The sequence below is a fragment of the Bos grunniens genome, chromosome 4 (genome assembly GCF_055505025.1).
Source record: "Bos grunniens cultivar Pamir isolate PY7600 chromosome 4, Bosgru_T2T1.0, whole genome shotgun sequence".
In the NCBI taxonomy this organism is placed as follows: Eukaryota; Metazoa; Chordata; class Mammalia; order Artiodactyla; family Bovidae; genus Bos; species Bos grunniens.
The window spans coordinates 54,709,348-54,736,573 of NC_141168.1; the positions used below are offsets into that span (position 1 = coordinate 54,709,348).

At 54.3% G+C, this 27,226-nt stretch overlaps 1 protein-coding gene across 18 annotated transcripts in view; it reads left to right on the top strand.

Annotated features, from left to right (window-relative positions):
- MINDY4 (MINDY lysine 48 deubiquitinase 4) overlaps positions 1–27,226 on the top strand; it is a 118,300-nt gene that overhangs the window by 81,547 nt on the left and 9,527 nt on the right. For 5 of the 18 annotated variants that reach the window (XR_015163202.1, XR_015163205.1, XR_015163207.1 and 2 more), the window contains 5 exons: positions 3,509–3,576; positions 14,228–14,291; positions 17,664–17,825; positions 24,113–24,293; positions 24,889–24,961. Coding sequence is in view for 4 of the 18 variants with exons in the window: in XM_086398450.1 (XP_086254576.1) it covers positions 3,509–3,576; positions 14,228–14,291; positions 17,664–17,825; positions 24,113–24,293; positions 24,889–24,961 (548 nt within the window). In the remaining 14 variants the exon portion in view is untranslated. Of the gene's footprint in view, positions 1–3,508; positions 3,577–14,227; positions 14,292–17,329; positions 17,479–17,663; positions 21,151–22,880; positions 23,007–24,112; positions 24,431–24,888; positions 24,962–27,226 lie in introns of all 18 variants that reach the window. The other 13 variants (XR_015163208.1, XM_086398449.1, XM_086398451.1 and 10 more) reach the window with 7 other exon arrangements.

Genomic DNA, 27,226 nt, shown 5'->3' on the forward strand with positions numbered 1-27,226 from the left:
TCTCACCTAACCTGTCCACACAGACAGGCATATCCTTGGCTCGGTGAGTGCTGCTTGGAGATGTCCCCAGGACAGTGGAAAAGGCTGGCCTGAGGATAATAATAGTTCTCTACATTTGCAGAGAGAGTTAGGCTTACAACGGGCATCTGTGTTCATTACTTCATTGCAGTCCTGCAAGTAGGGGGAAATAGGCCCTGGGAGTGCCGTGGCCTCCCCAGACAATTGGCAGAAGTATGTAGGCATTTCAGAAGGGGAAGCTGAGATCCAGAGAGCTTTGTCACTCCCTAAGGCAACAGGCAAGCCTGTAGTAGAGCCATGACAAGGGTAATCGTGGCCTGAATCCTCCCGGACCTCTGTCCCCCCCGCCCCACCCCCGTCCCCATGCAAGGATATTAGCATTACTCTTTGCAATTGTCAGAACATTTCCACCAACCTGGCCTCATAGGATGTGCCCTGTAACCCAAGGAAACATGCGACAGAGATACTCGTTATCCCCATTTTGCAAATGGGAAACTGAAGACGACAGAAGTGAAGTGACTAGCCTGAGGTCACAGAATTAGATGACACTGATTTAAGATTGTTGTTAATTCATTCACTCCACTTCTCCACACCCCCCCAAAACAAACAAACAAACAAACAAACAAACTTAAAGTTACTTAGGAGATGCAGGAGACGCAAGTTTGAGCCTTGGGTCGGGAAGATCCCCTAGAATTGGAAATGGCAACCCACTCCAATATTCTTGCCTGGAAAATCTCATGGACACAGGATCCTGGTGGGCTTCAGTTCATGGGGTCGCAAAGAGTCAGACACTACTGAGCTCACACAGAGATAAAAAGTGATGTCCTTGGTTTTTTGTTTGTTTGTTTTTTCGGTACTTCAACTGTAATAAACCTGCCCTGTCTTGCCTCTGAGTCTTTGCATATGCTTTTCCTCTCACCTGGAACAAAGTTCCCTTCTCTTCTGATTCCTCCTTGTCCCTTGGGTTTCTGTCCAGACATTGCTTCCTAAAGAAAGCTTTCCTTGACACTCCCTCCTTCCCAAAGCCTCAGGTCTGTATTGACAGCCCTTCCTATGAGTTTCCAGAGAACCTTGTATTTCCCATCAGCATAGAGCCCCTTCCCCACCCCCCTTTTTTCAAGTTGCTCGTGATTCTTTGTTTCCTGAGTTACTTCTTGTGAGGGCAGGCCTATGTCCACCTTGTTCCCAACTTCCCAAGTAGAGCTTTAGCAGGCACATCCTCTTGGCACAAAAAGTTCATGCAGTAATTGTTTTTTTTTTGGAATGACTGATGAATTAAATAGGTGAAAATAAAGATTTTATGTGTATGTAATATTTAGAAAATGCTATGCTATGCTAAGTCACTTCAGTCGTGTCCGACTCCGTGCGACCCCATAGACGGCAGCCCACCAGGCTCCCCTGTTCCTGGGATTCTCCAGGCAAGAACACTGGAGTGGGTTGCCATTTCCTCCTCCAATGCATGAAAGTGAAAAGTGAAAGTGAAGTCACTCAGTCGTGTCTGACTCTTAGCGACCCCGTGGACTGCAGCCCACCAGGCTCCTCCATCCAATTGAACTATAGTTGATTTACAAGGTAGTTCAAGTATATGACATAGCAATTGAATATTTTTATAGATTGTACTCTATTTAAAGGTATAAAATAGTGACTGTATTTCCCTGTGTTGTACAATATATTTGTGTGATATACATGATGGTTTGTGGGCTTCCCTGGTGGCTCAGATGGAAAAGAATGTGCCTGTAATGCGGGAGACCCAGGTTTGATCCCTGGATCGGGAAGATCCCCTGCAGAAGGGCATGACTACTCCGTATTCTTGCCTGGAGAATTCCATGGACAGAGGAGCCTGGCAGGCTGCAGTCCACATGGGATTGCAGAGTCAGACCCGACCGAGTGACTAACACTTTCACTTTCACAAGATAGTTTGTACCTCTTAATCTGCGACCCCTTTCTTGCCCTTCCCCCTTTCCCTCTCCTCACTGATATATATCTGTGAGTCTGTTTCTGTTGTATTATTTAATTCAATTATTTTTAGATCCCACATAAAAGTGATAACATATAGTATCTGTCTTCCCCTGATAAACTCTATATTTTGACGAAAAGAAAATATTATCAGAAGTCTGAGCTAAAATAGTTTGAGTAGTTGAATATCATATTTGGCTCTGAGCTTCCTAGCAGCCAAGGCAAAACCAAAATGGAAATACAGTAAGTTATATAATTCTCATTCTTCCAGGAAAGTAAACTTTTTTTTCAGTTTTAAGTTCAAAAAGAAACTGATCACCCATTAATAACAATGACTATTATCACAGGCAGCATCTCCAACCATAACTCACAGAAGTGGTATTGTCCCCATAGGAGGATGAGTAAGGCCTTCACACCCATTTGCAGCTGGGAGAGCGTTCCTCTAGGAAGCAAAAGTGACATAGTCCATCCTAGTCATTCATGGCCTCTGGGCCTGCCGGGCTCACTGGAGAGGTGGGCCTTGAGGACCTGCACCAGACTGACTGTTAACGCAGGTGTCAGGCCCTGTTTGAAGTACTTAATCTTAAGTACTCAGGCGATCTCACTTAATCTTCACAACAACCTCATGAGGATGGCTCCTGTTTGTATGATCCTTGTTTTACAGATGAGAAGACTGGAGACGAAAAATTAAATGTCCCTGTGGTCACATAGCTAGGAGTTGGGGTTCAGAGCCGGAATGTAAACCCAGGCAGCAGACCTCCGGCTCCAGACCAGGGTTTGAGACTAGGGGAAGGCAAGTGGGGCACTCCTGAAATTCAAAGGGGTCCCCTCAAACCTCAGTAATCAGCATAAATGACATTTTAGTGCAATAGTTAAAAACTATTAAAATTAATCTGAAAAAAATTCATGATGAACAGCAAAAAATTTTGAAAAGACAGGCTCTGCCCTTGCACTTGCCAGGCTCACCTCACTGGCACCTCCCCACCTGACCCTCCTCCATCCTGCTCCCTGCCCAGTGCAGTTCTTAGGACCCCGTAGGAATAAGGGATTTGGAATTGGAGGGAGCCCCCTGGATTCCCAGTGGGCTGCCTGCAAGTTGTGTGACCTTGGGCCAGTTGCTCAATTTTTGAGCCCAAGTTTCCTTGCACAGCAGAGGGCAGTGAATATGGTGTTTATCATATAGGCCTGGGGTAGTTTTAGTTGTTATAATGAGCAGAAGACACTTGCATGGTAGTAGAGGCCAGCACTGTCCACGAGCTTCCAAGACTCTGAGGCCGTGGGTGTTTACTCCCTTCGGGGGCACTGCGTCTGCTCCATTGTCACTCAGGCTTGTGTGTTCCTCATCCCTTTGGGAATCTGGTTTGGGAGACCTGCATGGAGTCTGCTGTGGGGCCATCTGGCAACCTCTGGGACCCAGCTTGAAGCAGCTGGCTGGCTTGGAATCAGCCTGCTCCCCGGGGTATGGTCCCCAAGGAACCCAGAGGAGGGAGGTGCAGACACTTGATGGGTTCTCACTGCTTTCTCCTCTTTCCAGTTTGAAGCAGGCCCTTACGGATGTGTCCTGCTCACCCTGTCGGCCATCCTGTCCAGATCCACAGAGCTGTGAGTATCTTCCCCACTTAGTTCCCAGAGCTGGGCTTATCTGTCTGGTCACTGCAGAGCACACAGTGGGTGCTCAGTGAACCTGGTGGAAAGGATAAACGGGGCAGTGAACTGGGGGATCAGTAGGCTAGTTGGGGAGAGAGCAGTTTCATCCTCTGTACACGTGGGCAGCACTACCTTCTCCTCCATCTCCCCACATGTACTGGGGGGTGCAGGGGACTCAGATCCAAAAGACTCCCCCTACACCCCCTCAAGAGCTCATAGCACCCCTGGGGTCCTAGCAGCACTGCAGTGGGTGAGTACTTGAGGGTGCACGAGGACTCCCCTGGATGTGTGCAGGGCTGGACAGTTGAGGCTGGCAGCTGGGAGATGACCAAGGGCCCTGTGGACATGCTGTAGGCCAAAGCAGTCCCAAAGGCTTCCAGGTTCGTGTCTAGAGCCAACTCTGAGGGGTACACCAGGGCCTTAGAGGCTGGGGGAGCAGGGAGGTTGGGTCCCCGACTGGTACTCTGGGCATCTCTGTCAAACTCAGGCTCCCAGGCTGCCTGAGAGCTGGAGCTCTTTCATCACCCCCATTCCCTGGGTGCTTTCTAGGCCTCTTTTCCATAGTTGTCACCTGAGCGTTGTGTCACCAGGGAGGGTACCAGATTAACAGCACATTAATAGGTTTGTAAAGTAGAATCGATTACCCCATCTACTTTCAAGCAGAGCGCAGACCCCAGAGGACATGGAGAGCTAGGGGGATAAATTTTCACTTGACGGGGTAGCAGGGTGTGTATGTTATTGGGGAAGATTTGAAAACAGCTCTGAGTAGGAGAGGTGGTAAGAGTAGCTATGGGGTGTCCAGACTGGCGGGGGGCCCGGCAGAAGGAGATGCTTGCTCCCTGATCCTGGGCCTGGGTGGGTCTTGTCCACCTTCCCCAGGCCTTGGGTGCCGGTGGGAGAACAGGGAGGCCAGAGCTCTGTAGCCTCGTGCTGCGGGCTGGCCTGCTGCTCACTGCTACTGACCTTATTAAATGCGTGTGTGTGCACTTTCTAATGGCATTTTTCTTCTAATCCTGCCATAATGATATGATTCATTCCTGGCTGGGCTCACGTGCACGGAGACCGTAAGCCGCTGCTCTGCGTTCTCCCCAGGCCTGGGTTTGCTAATCCCTGGGCTGACCGGTGTGTAGGGGACAATCTTGAGCTTCCTGACGGGAGGACCAGGCCTTTCTGCAGTCCTCTGGGCCCGTTTCCCCCTCTGCATGGGGGTCCCCTGACTCTGAGGGTTGAGGTCTCTGTGCTTAGAGTGTCTCTGCTGTTGGTTCCACTTGCCAGCCTGGAAGCTGGGCCCCCTGTTCACGCGCATGCTCCTTAGGGAGCTGCTCGTGCAGCCATGTCCATCTGAGGGGCTTTCAGGGCCCCCCCATCCAGACTCTGCTTCATGTTCTCCAGAGCTCCACCAGTGGGATGGCTTCTGCCACCTCCCCGCCCCACCCAACCAAGTCAGACCCCTAGGTGCCTGCCTCAGCTGTGGTACCTGTGGGGCATCTGTTTTGGGGTAGGCTGCCCCGCTGCACCAGCCCAACCTCATGCCCATGGGAAGGGACTGCCAGTCCCCTCCGCCTCCACCATGCACAGACACAGAAAGGGACATACACATACTCAGGCACACACATACACATGCAGACACACAGCACTGTGGGGTCCTCTTGGCCCCAGGGAGAGTATGTAAAGATGGTCTCTCCTGCTCACGGCCCCTGAGGACCTTCCGTGTGAACCGGAGGCCTGTGGTTCTGAAACCTTCCTGGGCAACTACAGCCATCCTGGCCCTTGCCTGCCAGGAGGACCTCACAGAGACCCGCTCAAGCATTGGCTCCAGCAGCGCATTGGCGGGGTTTGTCTTACTCCTGTGGCTCCCCTTTTCCTTCTCCTAAGTAAACAGCACAGAGAGCATTCTCATCAGAAGTAAGAAGGACAGCAGCCAGCATCTAGGAAGCTTCCTACCTGCCGGGTCCTTGGCTGTAACGTTTTACACGAGACGCGTTTAATCCGCACAGCAGTCCTGTTGGGTGGCAGTTGCCACCTCTGTCAGCATCTCTTTCAGATGAGAAAACGAGGCTCTGAGAGGCGAGTCAAGTGATTTGCCCGAGAGTTACACAGCTCACCTCGGGCAGCTGGGTCCCAGACAGGACTCTCTGGGTTTGTTGTTTAAGGACTTGAACTTGGGAGTAAAACAGACTTGGTTTCATGCCTGCCTCCATACAGCTTTGAGCCCGAGTTTCTTAACTCTGTAAAATGGGGCTGATAATTCTACCTCACGGGGTTAAATGAAGAAGTGCCTGTCGTGTGCCTGGCAGGTCTCCAGAGGGTGGAAGGTCTTGGATGGCGGCTGTGATTAGTCCCGTCCCATCCTACCTGTGCTCAGAGCCTCTCTTGTCCTGTGCTGTCCTGTCTTGCCCTCAGCCTTGGCTGGGTGCCTTGTGGTGTAGATCAGGCCATGGGGATGTCCTGCAAACGGGGGATGGGTCCTCCTTGCTGCCTGGAGACTCCTCTCTACAGAAATCCCGGTTCTGCAAACACTGCTTAAAAACCACAGGACCAGGCAAACCCAAGGGCCTCCCTGCTCTGGGGTTCAGATTTAGCTTTGCTGAATCCTTTGATACCATTTCAGGGTGATCTGGGGCATAAAGTGGGTAACCCAAAAGAGAGCGCAAGTCTCTCAAATCATATACATGGGGCATAATGCAGTAACCCAAAAGAGAGCACAAGTCTCTCAAATCATATGCTCTTCAGCCAGGAGAAGCGGAGCAGGGATGGCTGGGAAACACACCAAGTTCTTCACAAACATAGTGTGAGTCTGTGTGCGTGTGTGGCCGGATGTGTGTGGATGAGAGATGAGTGAGTCTGGAGGCCCGGGTGTGAGATGATGTGGGTGTGGGTGATTGTATCTGAGACTGGGAAGGGTAACTTGATTGTGTGTGTGAGGAAGTGTGAGTGTGACCGAGAGCACAGCTGACCCTCCTCCTAGCAAGGCTCTGAGATGCATGTCTGAGTCCCAGGGGGGGCTGTCACCCCAGAGTCATTTCCTCGTGTCCGTGGGCTGTCCCCAGTGCTGGGTGGAGCCAGGGTGAAGGTACCATGGACAGACAGATGCAGCAGGGTGCAGCCTGCCCCCTTCACCCCCAGAGGCTGAAAGAACCGCAGCAAAGCTGGCCTTTGAGTTTTGTTTACTCCAGGCTGAGTGCAAAGCCTTCAGAAGGCTTTATTATTTTTCTGCTTGATTTCAAGCCATCTATTTTCTTTCCTAAGATCTCGAGTTGCTTACAGTAAATCTCATGCAGGCTTTCATGTTCGCCTAGCCCCCCTGCTTTCCAAACCGCCTGGCCCAGAACTTTCCCCAGCATATTCTCAGAAACCCCAAAGATGCTCAGGGTTGGGGGGTCAAGGTCAGCTCCATGCCAGGCCTACAGAGCACAGCGCAGGGGTGTGCCAGCCCCTCGGCACAGGGAGGGCTCGGGCAACGCCTCTTGGGTGACTTAGGCCCAGGGGGTGGGGGGAGATGGCTTGTGAAGAAAACCTTTTCATTCAGTAGACCTTTGGCATTCATTACAGTGGCAACTTTGGATGCCCAAGGGCAGTCTTGAAAGTTCAGAAGAGGCAGTACTTTGTCATTTGCTGAAGTAATTTTTGGGCAGCACAAGCCAGGCACTGAGGGTGTGGAGCAGCCCCCACGCCATGTGGCTCTGTGTTCTTTGTAACCGTCTCCAACACAGTGAAAACAGCAATGCCGTGAAACAGCCTGGAACTGAAGGCCAGCCATGAGTGCCGGTTAGGCAAAGGCAAGTGACAGAAAGGCAGTTCTTACCATAAGCAGAACACTATTAATTGATTCATGTCACACCCAGGGCTTTGGGAGTGGCTGGATCTAGAAACCCAAACAGTGTCTTTGGGACTGCGTGTCCTCCCTTCTGTCTCTTCACTCTTCCTCCCTGTGTCTCTGCCATGTTCCCAGGGGAGCCTCCTGCATGGTGGGCTCCAGGGAGCCTTTTCACTGGCACCCCTCAGCCTACAGGGAGCTGTGTCATGTCCCCACTTCTGATACCTAATAGTGGCCAGGCCTGGGCTGCACCTATTGTGGGGCACGTGAACTCAGGGAGCTGCCCCCGAAGGTGGTCAACCCCTCCTCCCCCTGCCCAGACCCACCACACTGGCTGGGGAAGGGATCAGGAAGGGATGGGTTGTATGGCGAGGAACTTGAGGTGTGGGGCATATCCAAGAGCTGGAGGGGGCTTGAGCTTGGGGGTGGGTTACATCTGGGCCCGGCAGGACACCCTCAGAGATGGAGAGAAGCAGCAGCGAAGCTTCCGGTCTGGCTCAGGGCGGCTGGGCTGGCTGGTGGCTGGTGACATAGGGATTTGAACAGAGGGCTGTTCTGGTTGAGAATCACAGGATCTTGGTGGCCCCAGATGTGCTGTCCTGGTGGGAAGGGATAGACAAGATTCTCATCAGCGTTCTCCTCCACCCTCCTGTTGCACCCCCTAAACCCGAGCCCAGGAAGGGAGGTGCACACAGGACCGCCCAGACTGCATGCCCTGACTCCACCCTGAATGGAGCCTCGCCTCTCTCCCCTGTCTCTTCCAGGTGGGACACGGAGACCAAGCAAAATGGTTAATGGCCCTCCTTCCTAACATGGCAAGTTCTTTTGACTATAGGTGGGAGACTGGACGAGAGGAACTTTCTCAATGAACAGGTCACCTTTAACCTGGATTTGAATTCCAGTGGAGGCCATATTTGAAGGCAAAAGGAAAAGAGGATGGCAGAGGACGAGATGGTTAGATGGCATCACCAACTCAGTGGACATGAGTTTGAGCAAGCTCCGGGAGATAGTGAAGGACAGTGAAGTCTGGCATGCTGTTGTCCATGGGGTCACAGAGTTGGACAAGACCTAGCGACTGCTAACAACAGCAAAGGAGGAGGGGTAGTGAGTGCTTTCAGCGGTTGCATCTGAAGACAGACAGAGCCCGGGGGCTGGATGCAGAGAAGGGTGACCAAGCCCAGACCACCCCAGGGTTAGTGGCAGAGCTGGGAGGGTCTCTTGATGCCCAGTGCACCCAGCAGCCCTACCCACTGACCCTAGGGCTACACCTGCTTGTTCCACGAAGGGCTTGCTCAGATGCCTGGGTAGAGAGGACTGGCCTCAGGAGGAGAAAGAGACCATTTACTTTTGGAAGGAATCTCCTGTTCCAGTATAGCTTCAGCTGCTTGGGTGGGAAGCATGTTTCCGCCTGCCTCTGACCACAGCCTAGGACCCCACTTGCAGAGGCTGTTCCATAAGATGGATATGGGCAGGCTCACATCATTTGGGGTCCATCTGCTGTGCACCTGCAGGGTTAGGGCCCAGTTCTGGGTGCTGTGGGGCTGGACGGACAGTGTCACCCTGACCCTCCAAGTCCTTGCTGCTTGGAGGAGCAAGGCTGGCACCCAGAAAGCAGTGGGTATGGGGGTGGCACTCTTTGGAAGGGGGTATCCACAGAGAGATGGGGCATCTCTCTCCTGGATCATGGGAGGTGTCTCTTTATGGAGGAGATGACATATAGCAGAGCTTGAGGGCTTCATTGGAAGGGTCGTGGCAGGCAGCAAGGATAAAGCGGTGACGGCCAGCTGAGAGGTCTTCAGGGAATGGTTCCTCCAGGTGTGGTTGGAAGGAAGGTGTGGGCACGTGGGGGGCAGACCAGGAGCGGTGAGGGGGGAAAGGGATGGGGAGGGAAGGGCTTGGACATCTCTGTTTTCTCTTTCTTCATTTAGGTCCGTCCCTCTCTCTCCATCCCCGTACCTTGCCCTGTTCCTGGGTCCCTGTCTAGCCCGTTCCTCTTTAGGGCCCCTGCCGGCAGAATGGAAATAGCACCTGTTCCCTCCCATCTGGGGAGCTGTCTGGGGTTTGCAAGTCTTTTTTATGGGCTCATCCCTTATCGCAACAACCCTTTGAGGTGGTTATTGTTATCCCTGTCAGAGGATGCCATACTGAAGGCTCACAGGGAGAAAACAATTTACCAAAGGTCACATCACAGGTGGCAGAGGGGACCTGGCACCCAGATGTTCTGACTCATTGTCAATTCCCTGTCAACCTTCCTGAGAAAACAGCCAGTATCCACCACATCCAGATCCTTTTTAGATGTCCATGGCCACAGTTCAGTCACTGGGAGTGGAGCCTCCATCTATTCTGGGTTCTTGGCCGTGATACGAATAGTCGAAGTTCCAGGAATCGTGGCCGCTCAGTCATTGTTATTTTTTTTGTTGTTGTTGTTATGGCTGTTATCATAGGAAAAAGGAAGTGACATTTCCCAAATGTCAAGTGCTTTATATAGTTCATCTCATCCAGTTCTCACAGCAATTCTGTAATAGAAAAAGGTGTCTTCATACCCATTTTGCAGGTGGGGAAACTGAGGCTCAGAGAGGGCAGTAATCCCAGCGTCCCTGAGTTGAGAGCCCAGGTTCTCTTAGTTGTTCCACAACTGTCCTTTCACTGTTGATGTTGCCCTCAGGAGTCAATAGACGTCCCCGCAATAGGTGATGGTTTCTGGAGGCCACTGCAGGTGGCCGGGAGTGCAGTGGACGGTGCCTTATCTGGGGGAAGTTCTCCTGGGAGGGATAGGCAGGAGCTGGCCCAGTGGGGTCTGGGGGTGCCCTGGGCCTGGCGCCCCAGAGGTCAGGTGGAGGGAAGGAGGCTGGTGAGGTCCTCCTGCTAAAAATAGTTGGTTAATTACCAACTATTTTTAGGCATGATGTTTTAAATATCAGAGTCGTGGATCAGACACACTTGTTCACATCCTGGAAGGTCCCCGGAGACCTTTCTGCTCCAGGCCTCTGGTTTTATAAATGAAGACACAGGCTGAGAGCGAGGCAGTGACTTGCCCGAGGTCACCCAGCCAGGCCGGGACCCCACTGACCCCGCCTCTCGTGGATTCTGATTTTAGGTGAATTTTGGCTGTAGACCAGAACCCTATTTCTCGGCCACTTGGGCGTATCCTTCTTATTCAGAAACTTCTGCACAAAATGCCCAGATTCACACGTTCACTCGTGTGTTGGGTAGGCTTTAGAGTGAAGGGATAAGCTGTGTCTCAGCCAGGGAGGGTGGCGACCAGCAGTGGGGTTGCAGGGCTCCCGTGCCTGCCTGGAGCTGGCCGACTGGGCTGACTGCTCTCATGGGTTTCAGGCTGCACTGTGTGATGTTGGTTTTAGGTCAGGGACACAGTCCTGGCCTGCTGACTCTGTATGACCCCAAGTCTCTTCACTTTCTGTATCTCAGTTACCCCATCATCACGGAAATGGTGGTTCTTGCCTGCTGGCCTCCAAGGCTTTAGGGAGGACTTTCAGGTGTTCCTGAAAGTGTCAGAGACCTCAGACCCTGCAGGTCCGAGGCTTGTGCACTGGAAGCTGCTCAGAGATAGAACCTTTGTCCCTCCAGGCCCTGTGCTGGAGGGAGGATTGGACAGAGCCAGTGGAGCTCTCAGACCAGCTTCAGCCTGAGAGTGAGCTGGCACCTGTCACTATCTCTGGGCCAGCTGCATCCTTTCTCTGGCCATTCATTCTCCCATCTGCACAATGCTGGGCCCTGGGGAATGTGCCAGCCCTGATGCCCTCTTTGTTCTGTTTCTTGGTGCAGAGCAGCATCTCAGGACCTCCCGACATAGGCAGAGCTGGGAGAAACCGTTTTTGCTGACACCCTGGGCAGAGCCCCCTCCTCTGTCAGCAGGTGGCCTGGACACCCCCAGGGTTGGGCCATTACCCCAGACCATTGATCCAGGTTCTGGCCCTTGGCTTCCAGAATGCTGAGGAGGTTGGTGGCAGGGCAATTAGAGCCAAGCCCCTCCTCGTAAGTTTCCATGCCTTCGGCAGGTCCGCTCAGGCTCCCACCACTTTGTGCTTCCTGCAATCTAAAATCCAGGCAAGTTCGTGTTCCTTGAGGGGGTCCCCAGTACAGGACAGTCTCAGGAGACAGACTTCATAGGCCCTGACTCCTCCTGGCTCCTGTCACCCAGTCTGGTGCCTGGGTCCTTGGGCTCTGCAGAACTCCCCTGGGTCCAGTGTTGTCTAGCCCCCAGGAGGACCATGGAAGTAATAAGCTGCTCATTAGACTGGAATGGTGGTCAGTCCTAGGGGAGGGCCCATTGCAACTCGAAGCTCAGAAGCTCAGAAGGTAGGGACCCTAGAGCCCTGCAGCAACCACCCCCCCCAACTGATTCAGCCCCTACTCCTGGGACACTGCCTGGCCTTGCGCAAAGCCCCTCATCTTACCAAAGGGGAGACTGAGACCCGGAGAGGGGAGGTCTGTGGCCCCACAGTGAACGGGGGCTAGAACTCAGGCCTGGTGCTGGCCCTGCCATGTGAATTGCCTCATCTCTGGGCAGAGCAGAAGCTGCTGTTTCTTTGCTCCGAGACTCCTCACATTCAGCTCTCCAGGGATTTCCCCTTGAGGGAGGTCTGGGCATCTAGATTTGCCAAAGTTGTAAATCTCTTAAGCCATAAGCTGCTCCTTGGCGTCTCCCAAACACCCCGATATGAAATACAGATGTTCCTCCCTTTTAATATCTGAGTCTACTTCTAAATTTCCCATCATGTTTGCACCTAAGGATGCAATTACCATTTCCTCCCATTGTCCTCGCTGCCCGTCCCTCTGCTCTCAGCTGACGCAGGCGCTCAGCCCTGCTGGGTGAACAGGAGACTGTGAGACTATGAAGATCAGACTGCTTCTGAAAGCTTCGGGGCGGCTCGGGGCCAGCGATGCTTATCAGTCTACCCAGGGCCCCTCTGAGCTTATTTTCTTCCCTTCAGAAGATGCCTGTGTATGCCACGAGGAGTATTTCCATCAATTCTTCTGCCTGAGCCAGCACCAGCTGCACGCCACCCTTGGCCATTTGTCCCCCCGTCCTCCCAGCTGGCTCCTTCCAGGCTTGCTGGGCCACGTCTGGTGGGCCAGCCTCCAGGCCCCTTCCGACGGACCCCCACCTCAGCGGTTTTCGGCTGGGCCCTGCAGTGCTAACCCAGGGCTGTGTGGACCATGGACCATCCCGTTTGACCACAGTTAGTAAAAACCACAAGAAAGGGTTCCTCTCGTGGAGTCATGGAGCTGGGGTGTCTAAGGTGGAACCAGGGTGTATGTTTTAGGTTTATGGACTTATGACAGGTCTTAGATATAAAGCATGAAACCGAGGCCAGGTTTTTCTTCTCTTCCACTGTAAGGAAAAACAAACGTCATGGTTACTTGGCTCTTCCTACCTCTGGGCTACCTCTTGGCACTCTCTTTGGGGTGGGGATGTAGGGGGCAGGCCAGGCCATGGCCCGTGCTGGGTGGGCAGCTATAGGGGGAGCCAGCTCCCTGGCCTCACATAACACCCCTACCCCCGGTGTTAACCTCTGAGCTTCTTTCCAGGTCTATAAAAGCTCAGTCATGTCTGACTCTTTACAGCCCCATGGACTGTAGTCTGCCAGGCTCCTCTGTCTATGGAATTTTCCAGGCAAGAATACTAGAGCAGGTTGGCATTTCCTACTCCAGGGGATCTTCCTGACCCAGGGATCAAACCTACATCTCTCACGTGTCCTGCATTGGCAGGTGGATTCTTTACCACTACCGCCACCTGGGAAGCCCTTCCATTCTATAAAATATAGTAATTGCCATTTCCCCCAGTGGCTGGAGGTTTGAAAGGCTGTCCTCTATAAGTGCAGTCTGTGGCGGGGAGCTCCTTTCTTACTACCCATCCCACAGCTCTGTTGAGCAACAGTGCTTTGTGTCCTGAGGGATTTACTTTGGGGTAAAAGGAGTACTGTCTTCATGGTGAGCTTTGCATACATTACGATGGTTTTGAGATTTAGGGGCAAGGGGCTCGCCTCCTAGTGCCGACCTCACATGTGACAAGGCCACTGCTGCCATGACTCTGCGTTGTTCTGGCCCCCAGTAGCATACAGTCCCGGAAACCTCTTCCTTTCAATTTGATGGGTTTCTTTTGGCAAAGCTGCTTTTCACCTTGTGCCTTTGCGGGCGCACCCATTCTGAAGGTGGAGCCACAGGGGTGACGTGGGGCGAGGGGAACACAGGCCACTGAGACTGGCAGCTAGATCCCCCTCCAGCGCCGTCACGCATAAGCTGAGTGTCCTGGGCAAGTCAGTTCTTGGAACCTTGGTTTTCTTTCAGGATTTAGGAAACAATGATTATACTCGGCCTGATACAGAGTTTGTGCCCAGGTGGCGGTAGCTGTTGTTTTTGGACTCAAGGAGGCATTCGGGGCCATTCCTCCTATTTAACTGACTTGTAGACTGAGGACAGGGCTGGGGATGTCCAGCCCCCACTATCAGTAACTGACAGAGTGTGAATGCAGGGCGTGGATTCCAAACCCAGGGCCCTTTCTGCTGTGGCATGCATCTATCACCAACCTCTGGTTGTCCACAAAGGGCCCGATGAAGCCAGAGTGGAGGCCGTTGCCCAGAGCAGAGTGAGTCCCAGGCTCTGGCCCCGGGGTGGGCACAGAGCTCAGAAACTTGGGCTCCTGACAAAGCCAGAGTCCTGGGCCTCAGCCTGGAACCCAAGGGGAGCCCCAGCCATCCTTGAGGTTTGCCCGGCAGCCCGAGTCAGGCAGACACGTGCTAACAGCCCTTTCTTCTTGCTCTCCAGTGTCCGCCAGGACTTCGACGTCCCCACCAGCCACCTGATTGGAGCACACGGATACTGCACGCAGGTCAGTGGGGAGGGTGGTAGGGTGTGGGACAGCCTAGCACGTCTTTCCTTTCCTCTTCCTTTCTGTCTTTGCTCCTGTTAGCTCTCCCCGAGCAGCTTTCAGGTTCTGCTGGGCTTCCTCATCACAGAGACCTAGAAACGGAATTCAGGTTAGCTTCTGGTTCTGGGCTTTGCTGTGCCCAATATGTGTGCCTGGAGCTGCAGAAGGTGCCAAAGAGACAGACCCAAGCACTGCCCAGCCAAGAGCCCTGGTATGGACGAGGGGCCCAGGTCCAGCTGTGGCGACGACGGCCCTGGCCCCCTGCATTTGTACAGGATATTGTCTTTAGGACCACCCTCCCCTCTGCATCTTCACAGAGGGGCCCTCCAGGGGCCTTGTGGAGAGCAGGGCTCCCTTAGCACAACTGCTTGTCTTCAATCCTCCCAGTCTCCCGATGATGCAAGGAAAAGGATCTGTTTAAGATCCTATCATGGCAAGCACTTCCCTGGAAGTCCAGTGGTTGAGAATCCACGCTTCCATTGCAAGAGTCACAGGTTCTAATCCCTGGTTGAGGAACTAAGATTCCACGTGCAGCAAGGTGCGGCCAAAAAATAAATAAAAATAAATTTAAGATCCTGTCATCAGGCGTCAGGACTGGGAGCCAAATGCTACACCTGACTTCTGCCTGAGCTTTTCTCTGCAAGGCAAGGCCTCCCTGAGTGGCCGCCTGGCCATGGTTAAACCTGACCCTCAGTTCTCCTCTGGGGGCAGCGTGTGTAGCACAGACTGGGCTAGGTGGAGCTTCTCTGCCTGCTGGGCCCACAAAGGACCCAGCTGTCCTAGGGGTCCTGGCTCACGCATGCCAGTCCTGAAAACATACCTAGGCACTACGCAAGGGCTAGTTCAGGGCCTGTGGTTTGTCTCAGGCACCCAAGGAGATGTGAGGTTGGCTGTTGCCCAGCCCCCAGAGAAAGGTTTCAGGCTGAGCGACCACCAGGAGTGGTCTAGCCCACTCTGGGTGCCTGTCCTCCCTGTGGGAGCTTCTCCACGCAGGCAGAGAGCAATGTGACCCAGGGGAGGTCACTTAAGCAGCATACAGAGGATATAGAACAGAGCCTGGGCTGAATTCTGAGCCGTGTTGGCAGTTTCACTTGTGGCATGGGCTGGGACAATTTTCTTTCCCTCGCTGAACCTTGGTCTCCTCATTTGTAGAGTGAAACACTGGGACTAGATCAGTCTTCTTCTTCTTCTTTTAAGTATTTAAGTATTTATTTGGCTGCATCAGATCTCATTTGTGGCACACAGGCTCTTTAGTTAAGGTGCATAAGCTTAGGTGCCCTGTGGCATGTGGGATCTTAGTTCCCCAACCAGGGATTGAACCTAAGCCTCCGACATTGGAAGGTGGATTCGTAGCCACTGGACCACCAGGGAAATCCCTAGGTTAGTGCTTTTTGAACTTGGATGTGCACATGAATCCTGCAAAATCTTGTTGAAGAGTCGGCTCAGATTCGGCGGGCCTGGCCTGGGGTCCGAGGTTTTGAATTTGTCACAGGCTTCCAGGAAAGGCGATGCTGCTGGCCCACGGATGACACTGAGTGGTGAGGAGCCAGGTGATCACTAGGCTTTGCCACTGTGTGAGTTTTGAGACTAGGGTCAGGGAGCAGCCTATCACTGCTTCTCATTTTGAAAAGGCTTCCTGCTCTGAGGAAGGTTTTGGGATACCCCTCACATGGGGGTCAGGACCTGTTCTTCCCCTTGAAAACCATTTGGGAACACTTGAATGTGTCTGGAGAAGGCTGTGCCTTTCTTCGGCAGCCACTGCCCCCAAGGTGCAGTATCTCAGAGCAGACATTTCCTCCAAATTCCTTCTCGCTTCCTCTGCAAGAACACAATGAGGCCCCCTCGGCATCTCCCTTCAATAATGGCCCCTCTGCGGCCATCAGAGGGGCCTCTTTTACTACCTCTGGGCCAGGGAAACGTGTTGACGGAGAGATTTATTAAGCTGCGCATCGCTCTCACAATTCAGGGGAAAACACTTCTGTGAACTCTGCCCTCCAGAGTTGATGATGGGCAAGGGCTCTTACAGCTGTTCCCACGCACCACTGGGGAGATTCCTGCGGGCTGGCCTCAGACATGCAGCAGCCCTGGCAGGAGGTAGGTCAGACAGAAGGTCCTGCCCCAGCGCTGAGGCTGGGCTCATGCAACCTTCCTTAGTGGTGCAGCAGATACTTAAATGTTCCCTTCATCTTGTGTCTCTGGATGGCCAGATGGTCCCCTGAGGGTAACGAGTGAGGGGAGAGGGAAGGGACGCCAGAAAGGGAGCCGGAAAGTGAGGGCGGGAGTCTGGCTCTGTCGCTAAGCGGCTGTGTGGCCTGGGCAAATCCTCTCCCAGCGCTGAGCCTGATTCCCCATTCCTAACAGGAGGCTGGAGCCCTGGATGCTCTGCTCAGGGAAGGCCCTTGCAGCCACCCTGGCACAGGAGGCGCTGGCTGAGGGAGATGGTCAGGGAGTCATTGCTCCACGACTCTGGTGGTTCTGGGGTTGGCAGGTGCGCTGGGTTGTCAGGTGTGCAGGAGCTGAGTCCCAAGGCCATGCTGCTGACAGGGCCAGAGACAGAGCAGGAGCCCAGGCCGGGGCCCGCCTGCCCCCACCTCCCCGCCTCTACTGGCCTCTCCTCGCCCTCCTCCCTGAAAGACCCTGCCCTCACTGATGAAATCCTAGTACAGCCTGAATCTGAGTTTCTGGTGTCTCCCCATTGTCAGCTTCCTGACGTTGAGAACATGCTCTGGTTACGTAAGATGTTATCTGTGGGGGAAGCTGGGCGAAGGGTACACAGGAACCCTCTGTGCTATTTTTACAACTTCTTTTGACTCTCTAAAATTATTTCAAAGTTAAAAAGCTTATTAAGAAAAGAAAGTCCAACACTTTAGGACCCACCCAAATGTCGCTTCTCCACAAAGCGTCTCTGACTCAGTCATGTGGTCCCGCGTCCGTGTGGCCATGAGTGCTCTGTGCACACATTTTTTACAGCTCTGGTCACTTCCTACATTGTTCTTCAGGCATGCAGGTCCATACCTGATCCTCCCTACTCTAGACCCGGACGCTGGAGGTCAGGAGCCACTCTTTCCCTCCATCAGGAACACCGCCCCCTGCCCCTCAACGGGGTCCTGGGTGCAGCTGATGCTCAGTGACTGTGGAGTACGGACGGGTGAGTTCCCAGAGTCGCTTTGATGAGCAGAGCTGGCAACTTCCCAGAGGGCTCGGGGGAGTGCTGGGTGCGGCCCCTCTGATGTCAGGCTCTCGCTCTCCTTGCTTTCTTCCTTCCTTCTCTTCCCTTTTTCTCTTGTTCCCCGCTTCACCTTGACAAGCCTTTCCCCTTTCTCTCACCAACAGGAACTTGTCAATCTGCTCCTGACCGGGAAGGCTGTGTCCAATGTTTTCAACGACGTGGTGGAGCTGGATTCTGGGAACGGGGACGTCACGCTCCTCAAAGGCATCTCCACACGCAGCGACATAGGCTTCCTGTCCCTCTTTGAGCACTACAATGTGTGCCAGGTACCCTCAGAGAGCTCGGGGCCCAGAGACCCAGGAGCCCAGCTCCTGGGACCCTCAGGAAGGAGGGAGAAGGAGAGCTCAACTCCAGGTCCTGGGACCGGGGTCCAGTCTCAATCACAGAGGCTCCAGGAAAAGTGCGGCTTCCCTGCCATCCAAGGTTCACACCCACAGTCAGCAGACACCCGGAAAGGGACTTCAGGGGATTTGTAGCGTGGCTGTGCGTCAGAACGGCGACAGTTGTCATGTGTGTCTGTGGGCCAGGGGGTCTTCTCCAGTGATCAGGACCTGAGGTCTTGGGCCCCATGTTAGATTCCTAGAGCTGTCTCAACAAAGCGTCACAAGCCGGGTGGCTTAAAACCTCAGAATGTGGTGTTTCATGGCTCTGGAGGACAAGTTCTCCTAATCCAAGTCCAGAATCAAGGTGTTGACAGGGCCATGCTCCTCCTGAAATCCACAAGGAGAATCCTTCCTCGTCCCTTATAGTGTTTGATATTTTCCAGCGATCCCTGGTGATCCTTGGCTTGTAGAGGTGTCACTACAGTCTCTGCCTCCAGTGTCACACGGCCATCTCCTCCCTCAGCTTCTCCTTCTAAGCAGACAGTCATGTGGATTGCGGGCCCACTGTACTCCACTAACCTCATCCTAGCTAAGTAACCTATAGCAGTCCTGTTTCCCAATAAAGCCACATGCTGAGGTACAGGGGGCTAGAACTTCAGCAGATCTTTTTTTGAGGGGACACAGTTCAATCGCAATAGGTCTCAGTCTGTTTGCAAGCGTTTTGGTCCCTCTACCTCCCCTCTCACTATAGCTGGAGTCTTAGAAAGGATGTGACCCCCAGGTGAAGCTGGGCAGAGGGTAGGGTGACAGTTATCTCTGGCAGCATGGGCAGAGGACCGCTGGGCCCTGTGTTCTTGTCCCTGCCTGCTGCCAAGCCTTCTCTGAGTCTCGGTCTTCCTGTTTTCAGGGAAGAATTGTTCTGTGGTCGATTTCGTGAAAGAGTTGCCCTGAGGGAATAGCAGGAGGTCTTTCTTCAATGACCAGACCCGCAGAGGTTCTTGGAGGGTCAGGATGAGGCCTCATAGATCTTATATCCCCAGAACCAGGGATGCAGAGACTGAGCCAAAGGGATGCTCAGAGCATGCCAGGTGGATGGGTATGTGGGGTAGCTCAATTTCATCATGGCCTTCCTGCGTGACCACATGTTCAAGTGTGCTGTCTCCATTGAACACCACTGTTTGGGTGGTCCCATCCCCAGATCCCCTCTCAGGGTGACCCCCCACCCGCACAGACAGGAAGCAACCCCGTGGGTTCCAAAGACTTGGGGAGTAAAGAATGAGTGACTCACTCTCAGATGTGCTGATGTCAGGAAAGCACCCAGGACTGCAGCCACGTGGTCCATGAGACGCACCAGGTACCCTGAGCCTTGGACCCTGTGTGGGCTCTGCAGGCATTCAGCCGAAATTCCACGGGCTGAGAGGTAATCTTGACCAGGCTCACAGAATCCCAAGGCTTACTAGGAGCCCTGATCTCACTTTTGGGTGGAGGGTGTTGGTCAAAATGTAAACTCTTTTCCTTTGGTCTGTTGGGGGTAATTGACAGGGACAGCAGTTGGGCGTCATCCTTTCCTTGGAGTAAAATGCTGATTGCAGAAAGTCAGATCCTACAATGATCCAAATCCTCAAATCTACATGGCACCCCCACCCCAGCCCCCACTGTTTGTTTGATTGGAGATGGGTGCTCTCTCTCTCTGAAACAAGGGGTGGTTTGCTCCTCTGCCTCGGGACAGCGGCCTTGCTAAAGAAGGAACCCTGGGCCTCTCTCCTTCTCCCCAGAGCTCTGTGAGGACCAGGCGTCTGAAGGAGAAGGTGGAGGCCTGGCAGTTGACCAGAGTGCTTTCATCTCCTGTAACTCCACCCTCCATCTTTTGGTTCTGAGTTCCCCAGAGAACTCATGATTAGCCACATCAAACAGAAGGAATCCAAGGAGGTTTAGCATGCAGGCCCAGACCTGGAACCAGAGCCAGGGCCCCCACTCAGCCTGGCCTGGTCTTTTCCAACAGGCAGCCCAGATGTTGTTATGGGGAAGATCTGGTATTTGGAGCAACCTAGAAATGATGTCCACAGCAGAGCTGTTCTGATAAGGCTGAAGCCTTTCTTTCATGTAGCTGGCAAAGCCAGGCCTGCCTTCACTCACAGCCCATCCCCAGGCTTCTCGGTGCAGCCTCTGGCTGGGAGCCCGAGTTCTGGGCCCTTTGAGGGTCTGTGGGGGGTGATAGGTCCTGTCAGGTGACCCACACTCCTCCCGTGCCCTGGGAGAAGCAGAGGCAACTCTGGGCCAAAAAATGCGCCCCTGTCATAAGTAACGAGCCCGTACCCTTCCCACTCCAGTCTGGCTGTGTCCTGTGGAACCTAATTTGTTCTCCATGACAACTGGACTGGCCTGGCCCATCTGACTTCCCCTTACTCCCTCCATCCTCAGGCTCAATGTGAAGGCTAGGCTGCACTGGGAAGACCAGCTCCTCCTGGCTCCCAGTGGCCATGGCGATGGGGGACTGACAGGCCAGGGAGGAAAGCACGGCACAGGGAATTTCACTTGAGGGCTTCCCCACGATCTGTAAGTCACGTTCATTGCTTGCCTTCATGGAGGGACCCGGGCAAAGACTGAGCTTGGCAGGGAGAGATCTGCCACCCTCCTCCCCTTTGTCCAGCTCCACAAACAGCACCATCTGCCCAGTTACTTGAGCCAAGAGTGCATCCAGTCCATCAAGAAGTCACGGGGCTCCCACCCTAAGTTGTTTCTCAAGTCCTCTTTCACCCCTGTCTGAGCCACCAGCCTCGCTGGTCTGAATACCTGTGTCAGCCCAGCTGGGCTCTGGCTCCTGTCCCCACCTCCTTCCAATCGGGCTCCTTCTCTGAAGCCAGTGTGATCTTTAGAAGAGTAGATTAATTGATCACATTATTCCATTGCTTAACAACCTTCCATGGATTCCCAGTCCTCTGAAACTGTTATGGGCTGAATCGTGTCTTCTCCCTGATCCTCAACACAGCATTGATTTGTTGAAGTCCTGGCTGGCAGTACCTTGGAATGTGACTATGCTTGGAGATAGGGCCATCAAAGAGGTAGCAAAGGGGAAAGAAGTCCGATGGTTGGGCCCAAATCCAGCTGACCAGTGTCCTTATAAGAAGAGGTTGGGACACAGGTACACGCTGAGGGCAGACCACTTGAAGACACGGGAAGAAGCTGTCCATCTTCATGCCAAGGAGAGGGGCCTCAGAAGAGACCACCCCATTGACATCTTGACCTGGGACCACCAGCCTTCAGAATTGTGAGAAAATTAATTTCTGTTGTTTGAGCTGCTCAGTCTGTGGAACTTTGTTACGCAACTCTAGCAAACTAATACAGAGACTATGTAGTCCAGACCTTGATCGATAAGGCCCTACATCCTGTCCCTGCTTTTCCCACCCTTCGTGTTTTGATGTCACTGTCACTTCTAAGAGGAAGCCTTCCCTAACCTCATCACTCTTATCTCAGTAGAGGTCTCCTCTTGTGGTCCCCTGCCCACCTTGTCATTCTCCATCACAAGAATCTTAATTCTTTGCTTCACAGGCCTCCTCTTGCTTTTACATATCCCATTTCATTGCTTTTGAGATGCAGACTTGCCCCACGCTTGAACACTTCTGAGATTTTGATGTATAGTGGCGGTTGATGATGCGTCCGGCTTTAACCGCCAGCCTGCGTTCTTTCTTAGTGACACACAACTAACGGTGACTCTGACGGCGTCTTAGATTCAGTGACACGTGGTGCGAATGTGTCTGTGTGGTTATTTGTTTACTGTCTCCACCTCATTCATGGGTAGCCCCGCAAGGGAAGGCTGTTCTGAGATCCTTCACCACTGATGCCTGGGACTGAAGTATAAGTCCCGTTGAAAGAATGCGATCCTTGGAGATGGCGGACTGTCACTTTGCCTGAAGTCAAACGTTGGTCCTTTTGAATTAGGGCTTTAAAGCTGGCAGTCCGTGAATGGGTTGGAGGCATTCACATACCTCTGTCCTGCAAAAGACGCAAGAATCCATTTAAAACTACAAGTTGACCCTTGAGCCACTCAGGGGTTAATCTGCATATAATTCGTCATAGGGCCTCCATATCCGCCATTCTTCTGCATCCAGAGTCAACCGGCCATGTAACACTGTAGTAGTTACTATTGAAAAATACCTATGTATGAGTGGACCCACACGGTTCAAGCCCACGTTGTTCAAGGGTCAACTGTAATCCCTGAAGATTGTGCTGCACGTTCACCCACTGGGGCCGTGCCGGGGGACGGGAAATGTGCCCCCACCCTCCTTCCTTGCCCCAGGCCTTTGGTCAGCTACCCTAGAATCCACAGGAAGCGAATTTCATCTTTGGAAAAAAGTCACCCAATTGGAAGGGGCTCCTGAATGAGAAAACTCATTTATAAATTCCCCGGGCAGCTTTTTTTGCCCTTAATCTTTTGACCATTGCTTAGATGGCAAGCTGCCCTTTTGTCCCTCTGCTGGAAAATTCAAGGTGGCTGATTCTGCAGACGCCGGTTCCTGGCAGGCTGCACGGCACTTTTTCCTGCAGTGAGCAAGCACTGGCTTCCCAGTCTGCAGGGCTCCCTGTTCGAGGTGATGCCCTCACCAGAAAAGCCTCTTTTAACTGGAACGGAAGCCAGGTTTGCAGTGGACTTTAGGCACGTCCAGCCACGTCCCTTAAGACAACGAATTCCCCACCCCCCTCACCAAGGAGGGAGCTCTGTAGTCACACTTTACTGTTCCCAGGGGTCTGAGGTGAGGGCCAAATAGGGAGTGGGCAGGGTGCTTGGATAATGAGAAAGTGAAGACTTCGTGCAGTTCACCCTGCTACCCTCTGTCGAAGGTTCACAAGCAGGCATTTCCCCAGAGCACAGCCTCTCTGGCCGAGACATGCCAGCTCCAGGTGGGCTTTGGGAGGCCCAGTCTTCTGGGACGGGCCCCGGAGAAAGTATGCCTATCTCCCCACTGGAAAAATAATTCCCATTCTTTCCTTAATCCACAGGCTGCGGCTGTAAATACCTGAGCGTGCAAACATCTCCCCGGGGCTGGTGGGGATTAGGCCGAATCAAGCCTGGCCCACTGCACGTACAGAACTGAAGCAGCCAGGGCTCAAGGTTGGGAATCACAGGTGACAGGGAGAGAGCATGTCCAAGTCTGGCCACCAAGGGGTGGGCCAGCCACGCATCTGAGTGGGGTGGGGGCCGGGCCCCGCCTCTCCCCTTTGCAGATCCAACAACAGGAGGGCCCTGACGTTGGTCCCAGGCATCTGCCTTGCCCGCAGCATTCCTCTACCATGAAGGTCCTCTGCTGGGGACTTTCCAAAGGACTTCCTCCTTGGGAACTTCCACCATCATTCTCCCCTTCCCTGCTTTTCCCTGATGCCTGCCATTCCCTCAAGGTCTCTGGACATTTGTCCTGGCATCACCCACTGATGCTCACCCAGAGGCCCTCCTTCCCTTCTCCCCCTGGCTCCAGCCCCACCTCTCTTCAAGCTGAATTCTTAGCTCACGTTCCATTTCAATCACCAGGACCTTCGGTCATCAAACGTTTGCTTGTGTCGACTGATACTCCCCGCACTGCTGCTAAGGGTATATAGTCCGTGCAAGAGGCAGGCAGACACGCTGTTGTAGGGCAGAGGGATGCGCTGTGGCAGAGGAGGGTGGGTACTTGGTACCTAGTTCCCACCCTCACCCCGGGAGCCAGAAGCGGGACGTGATGCGTGCTCTCTGACTGGGTTGTCCGGATGATGCAGGACCTGAAGGAGAAGGGAGGTGTACTCGTGGACAGGATGCAGGCCTGAGGCTTGCCCTGCTGGATTAGTTTGAGGACTGGTGAGAGGCCCTGTGTGGCTGCGGCTGGGCAGGGGAGGGTATAGGAAGAACCGGTTAGGAGGTCATTGATGGGGGCAGAGGGGCTGGACATGTGGGGGCCTTCGGTGGCAGGATGGGCAGCACCACATGCCAGCTTGCTACCAGAGATGAGGTGAGGGTGACACCTGCCTTTCAGGCTGGGGTATCTCCTTATGACTGTCTGTGGGGCAAAGGCCCTGGGAGGGATGGGCTCAGTGGGCAGGGACAGCCCTGTGTCAGTGAGCAGCATACACAGGCCGGGATCCCCCACAGGGCCTCGCTGAGGTCAGCCCAGGCCTGGGCTTGGACAGAAGATGCGCCAACCTGCTTCCCTGGGTGGCACATTGCATCGGGTATCCCCATCTGCTCCCTCTCCCTTGTCCAGGTGGGCTGCTTCTTGAAGACCCCGAGGTTCCCCATCTGGGTGGTGTGCAGCGAGAGCCACTTCAGCGTCCTCTTCAGCCAGCAGCTTGAGCTGCTGCGAGATTGGAGGGCTGAGCGGCTCTTCGACCTATACTACTATGACGGCCTGGCCAACCAGCAGGAGCAGATCCGGCTGACCGTCGGTGCGCCACCTCCCCACCCATCCTGTGCGACCGGGGAGCCTCCAGACTGGTCGGGGACGCCGGCCTTAGCACGCCCACTCAGGGCAGGCAGAGAACAATGCAGACTCAACTGCTGGGACTGGGGGGTCAGAGGGCAAGTAAGAGCAGTGCCTCCTGCAGGAGGGGGCCAGCACTGGGCCTTGAGAAATGGTGGGCTTAAAGGGTGGGAGGTGAGGGGGAGACTACATAGGAAAGAGCATCATGCCAGCAAGTTTGGGTTTTTATTCTCCAGGCAAAGGGGAGCTATGGAAAGTTTTGGAGCAAGGGGAGTGATGGGATGAGATATGTTTTTGGAAAAAACTATTCTGGTAGCTGAAGTGGAGCAGGAGGGTGGGGTAGAGACTGGAGATGGGAAGCCAGTGAGTAGGTTCTGTGGTATCTGGGTCAGAGCTGACGGGCAGGAACCAGGGAGGGTCCAAATGAGAGAAGAGCGGTAGCTGCCCGAGGACTCAGGTCCGAGGAGTCAGGTCCGAGGAGTAGGGTTGTTGATGCTGACCTCAGGTGAGCCCGGGCCTGGCTGATGACCGTGTGCCTCTCTCTCTCCCTCCCTCCCCAGACACCACCCAGACCGTCCCTGAGGACAGAGACAACGGCCTCGTCCCTCCCCTTGAGCTCTGCATCAGAACCAAGTGAGTCAGGCGCATCTCTGACTTCGGAGCCTTGCCTGAGTGGTGGTGGAGGGGTGGGGGGTGGGGTGCAGCAGTGGTGGGGGGTGGCCTATAGGAAGGAGAATGGGTTCTGGGTTGTCCCCCCCTAGGAGGGGTGTGTGTGCTGGGGAATGGAGGACCCCTACAGACCGGAAAGACTCAATGCTTGGTGCTGGTTCATATGTGACATTTTGTGGTCACTAGAGCCCAGGGAGAAGCGTGTGATTTGTGAGATGACATGTCTTCAGACAGCTTGTTAAATGCCCTGCGTCAGGTGGTGGGGGTGGTGAGTTGGTGCCTCTTGAGACCCCTCCTCATTCAAGGCAGCAGCTGCCAAATTTGGTGAGTACTGTTAGGTCCCAAGGAAGAGGAACAGGTGGGGTTACCTGGTGGTGTCGGGGGTGGGGTGGCGGGGCGCTTGACTAGGATCGGAAGCGAGGAAGACCTGGCCTGGCCAGGGCGTGCTCAGACACGGCCTCCTGGAGCAGCAACGCCTTTGCGCTGGCGAGGGGCGGCCCTGGGCCTTCTGCTGGTGCAGGTGGGGCCCTCTGAACACCCAGTGGAGGCACCCTGGAGCCGCCAAGGCAGTGGGTGTCCTCCAGTCCTCTCACCCCACCCTCGGTCTTAGGGAGCCTGGGGATCAGGCCAGGGGGCTCCCTTGGCTCAGGAGTTCTCTGGCCAGGCCCAGAGCTGGGGAGGCTCTGCGGCAGGGAGGCAGGGGGAATTGCCAGCGCTCAGGCTGACCCTTCGCAGAGCCTCTGGGCTGTGACTCAGAGGCCTCAGGGTGCCATGGGAGGGGCAGGCCGGGAGGGAGGAGACCGGGATCCCAGCAGGGGAGCTGGAGAACTTGCCAGCGTGGGTCCCAGAGTTTGGATCCCGACCTTGCCGCTTTCTGTCAGTGAGCCATTGGACTTCTGTCTGTGCCTCACTTTGTCGTCTGTAAAGTGGGGTTGCTGGCCAGGCCTGGCTCACACAGCTGTCATGAAGAGTACCCAGGACATCACCAAGCGCCTTGCACAGCCCTGGTTATTATTGTCTCAGCCGCTCACGACTCCCAGTGACCTTGGGCGGAACCTCTGTTTTCCTGTTTGTGAAGTGGTGGCGGTTGGGGTGGAGGACGTGGGCCATGTCTGGGGTCCCGTGTCTCTGACCGCCTGAGATCCAGGGGGCTCACCTAGGGCTGCTGCCCAGCCACCCAAAAGCCAGTGAGCCCTTAATGGAGCTGAGGAGAGAAAGTAGGCTCCACAGACACAGGAAGGGACATAGAGGAGGTGTGGGGACATCTGCCTTGTCCCCCACTCATGCGTCCATCTGCTCATCTGTCCACCTGCCTGCCCGCCGGGCTGGGGTGGAGCATTCCTGTGGGGTCATGCGCCGGCGTTTCTTTCGTCGGGAGGATTAAAGGCACACGCAGCCCGCTTTCCTTTCATGTACAAAGGGCCACTCATTCGGAGTGATGAGAGATGGGCAGCAGCAGGGGAAGGAGGTGACACAGACCTTGGCGCCTCCTGCAGGACTGGGTGGGGGGCCACCGGTTATCCTTCCTGCAGGAGAGTCTGCCCAGCGGGGCTCCGGACTGCGCCCTGGACACAGGCTCTGCCCACCTCCAAACCCCTGGGCCCTTTCTCTGAAGGCCTCTTCAGGAGAGTCTGTCTCTGCAGCCCCCCTGGTGGCCCACTTCCCGAGCCTCTCCGCTGACCCTCTCTGGAGTAACTCTTCCTTTCCTGAGAATGCTTCTGCTGTAGAACTCGGCTTACCAGGTGCCTCCCAGGGGTCCAGGGATTGGGCTTTGTAGGCTCAGCCCTGATTGACAAGTGCTTGAGAATGACTTGGGGCTCTAGTCAGTCCAGAGATATCCAAGTGTGAACGTGGGCCTGAGTCTCCTCTCCCTCTTCTGTTAGCTGTCTCCTCCCAGGACCTACCCCTGCTCTGGGGTGGGGCCACGAGCCCTGGAATGAACCAGTGAAATGATGGCATGTGAAATGATCTGGAGAGGCTGCCCTGAGCCCTTGGCCTGGGGCAGGCGGTCCAGGCTGAGTCCCTGCCCCGCCCTTGTCCGTCCCTGCTCACTCTCACGGGAGCAGCCTGGGCCAGACTGAGTCCTGGCATCTCCTCCAGCAGAACTCCTTAGTGCTTGTCACAGATAGAAAATCATCATATGTGGGCACCACACAGGGTTTGGGACAGCTGGCCTGGGGCTCCTGGTTGGCCCAGACTCCACACAGCTCCCTGATGGCTGAGGGCATC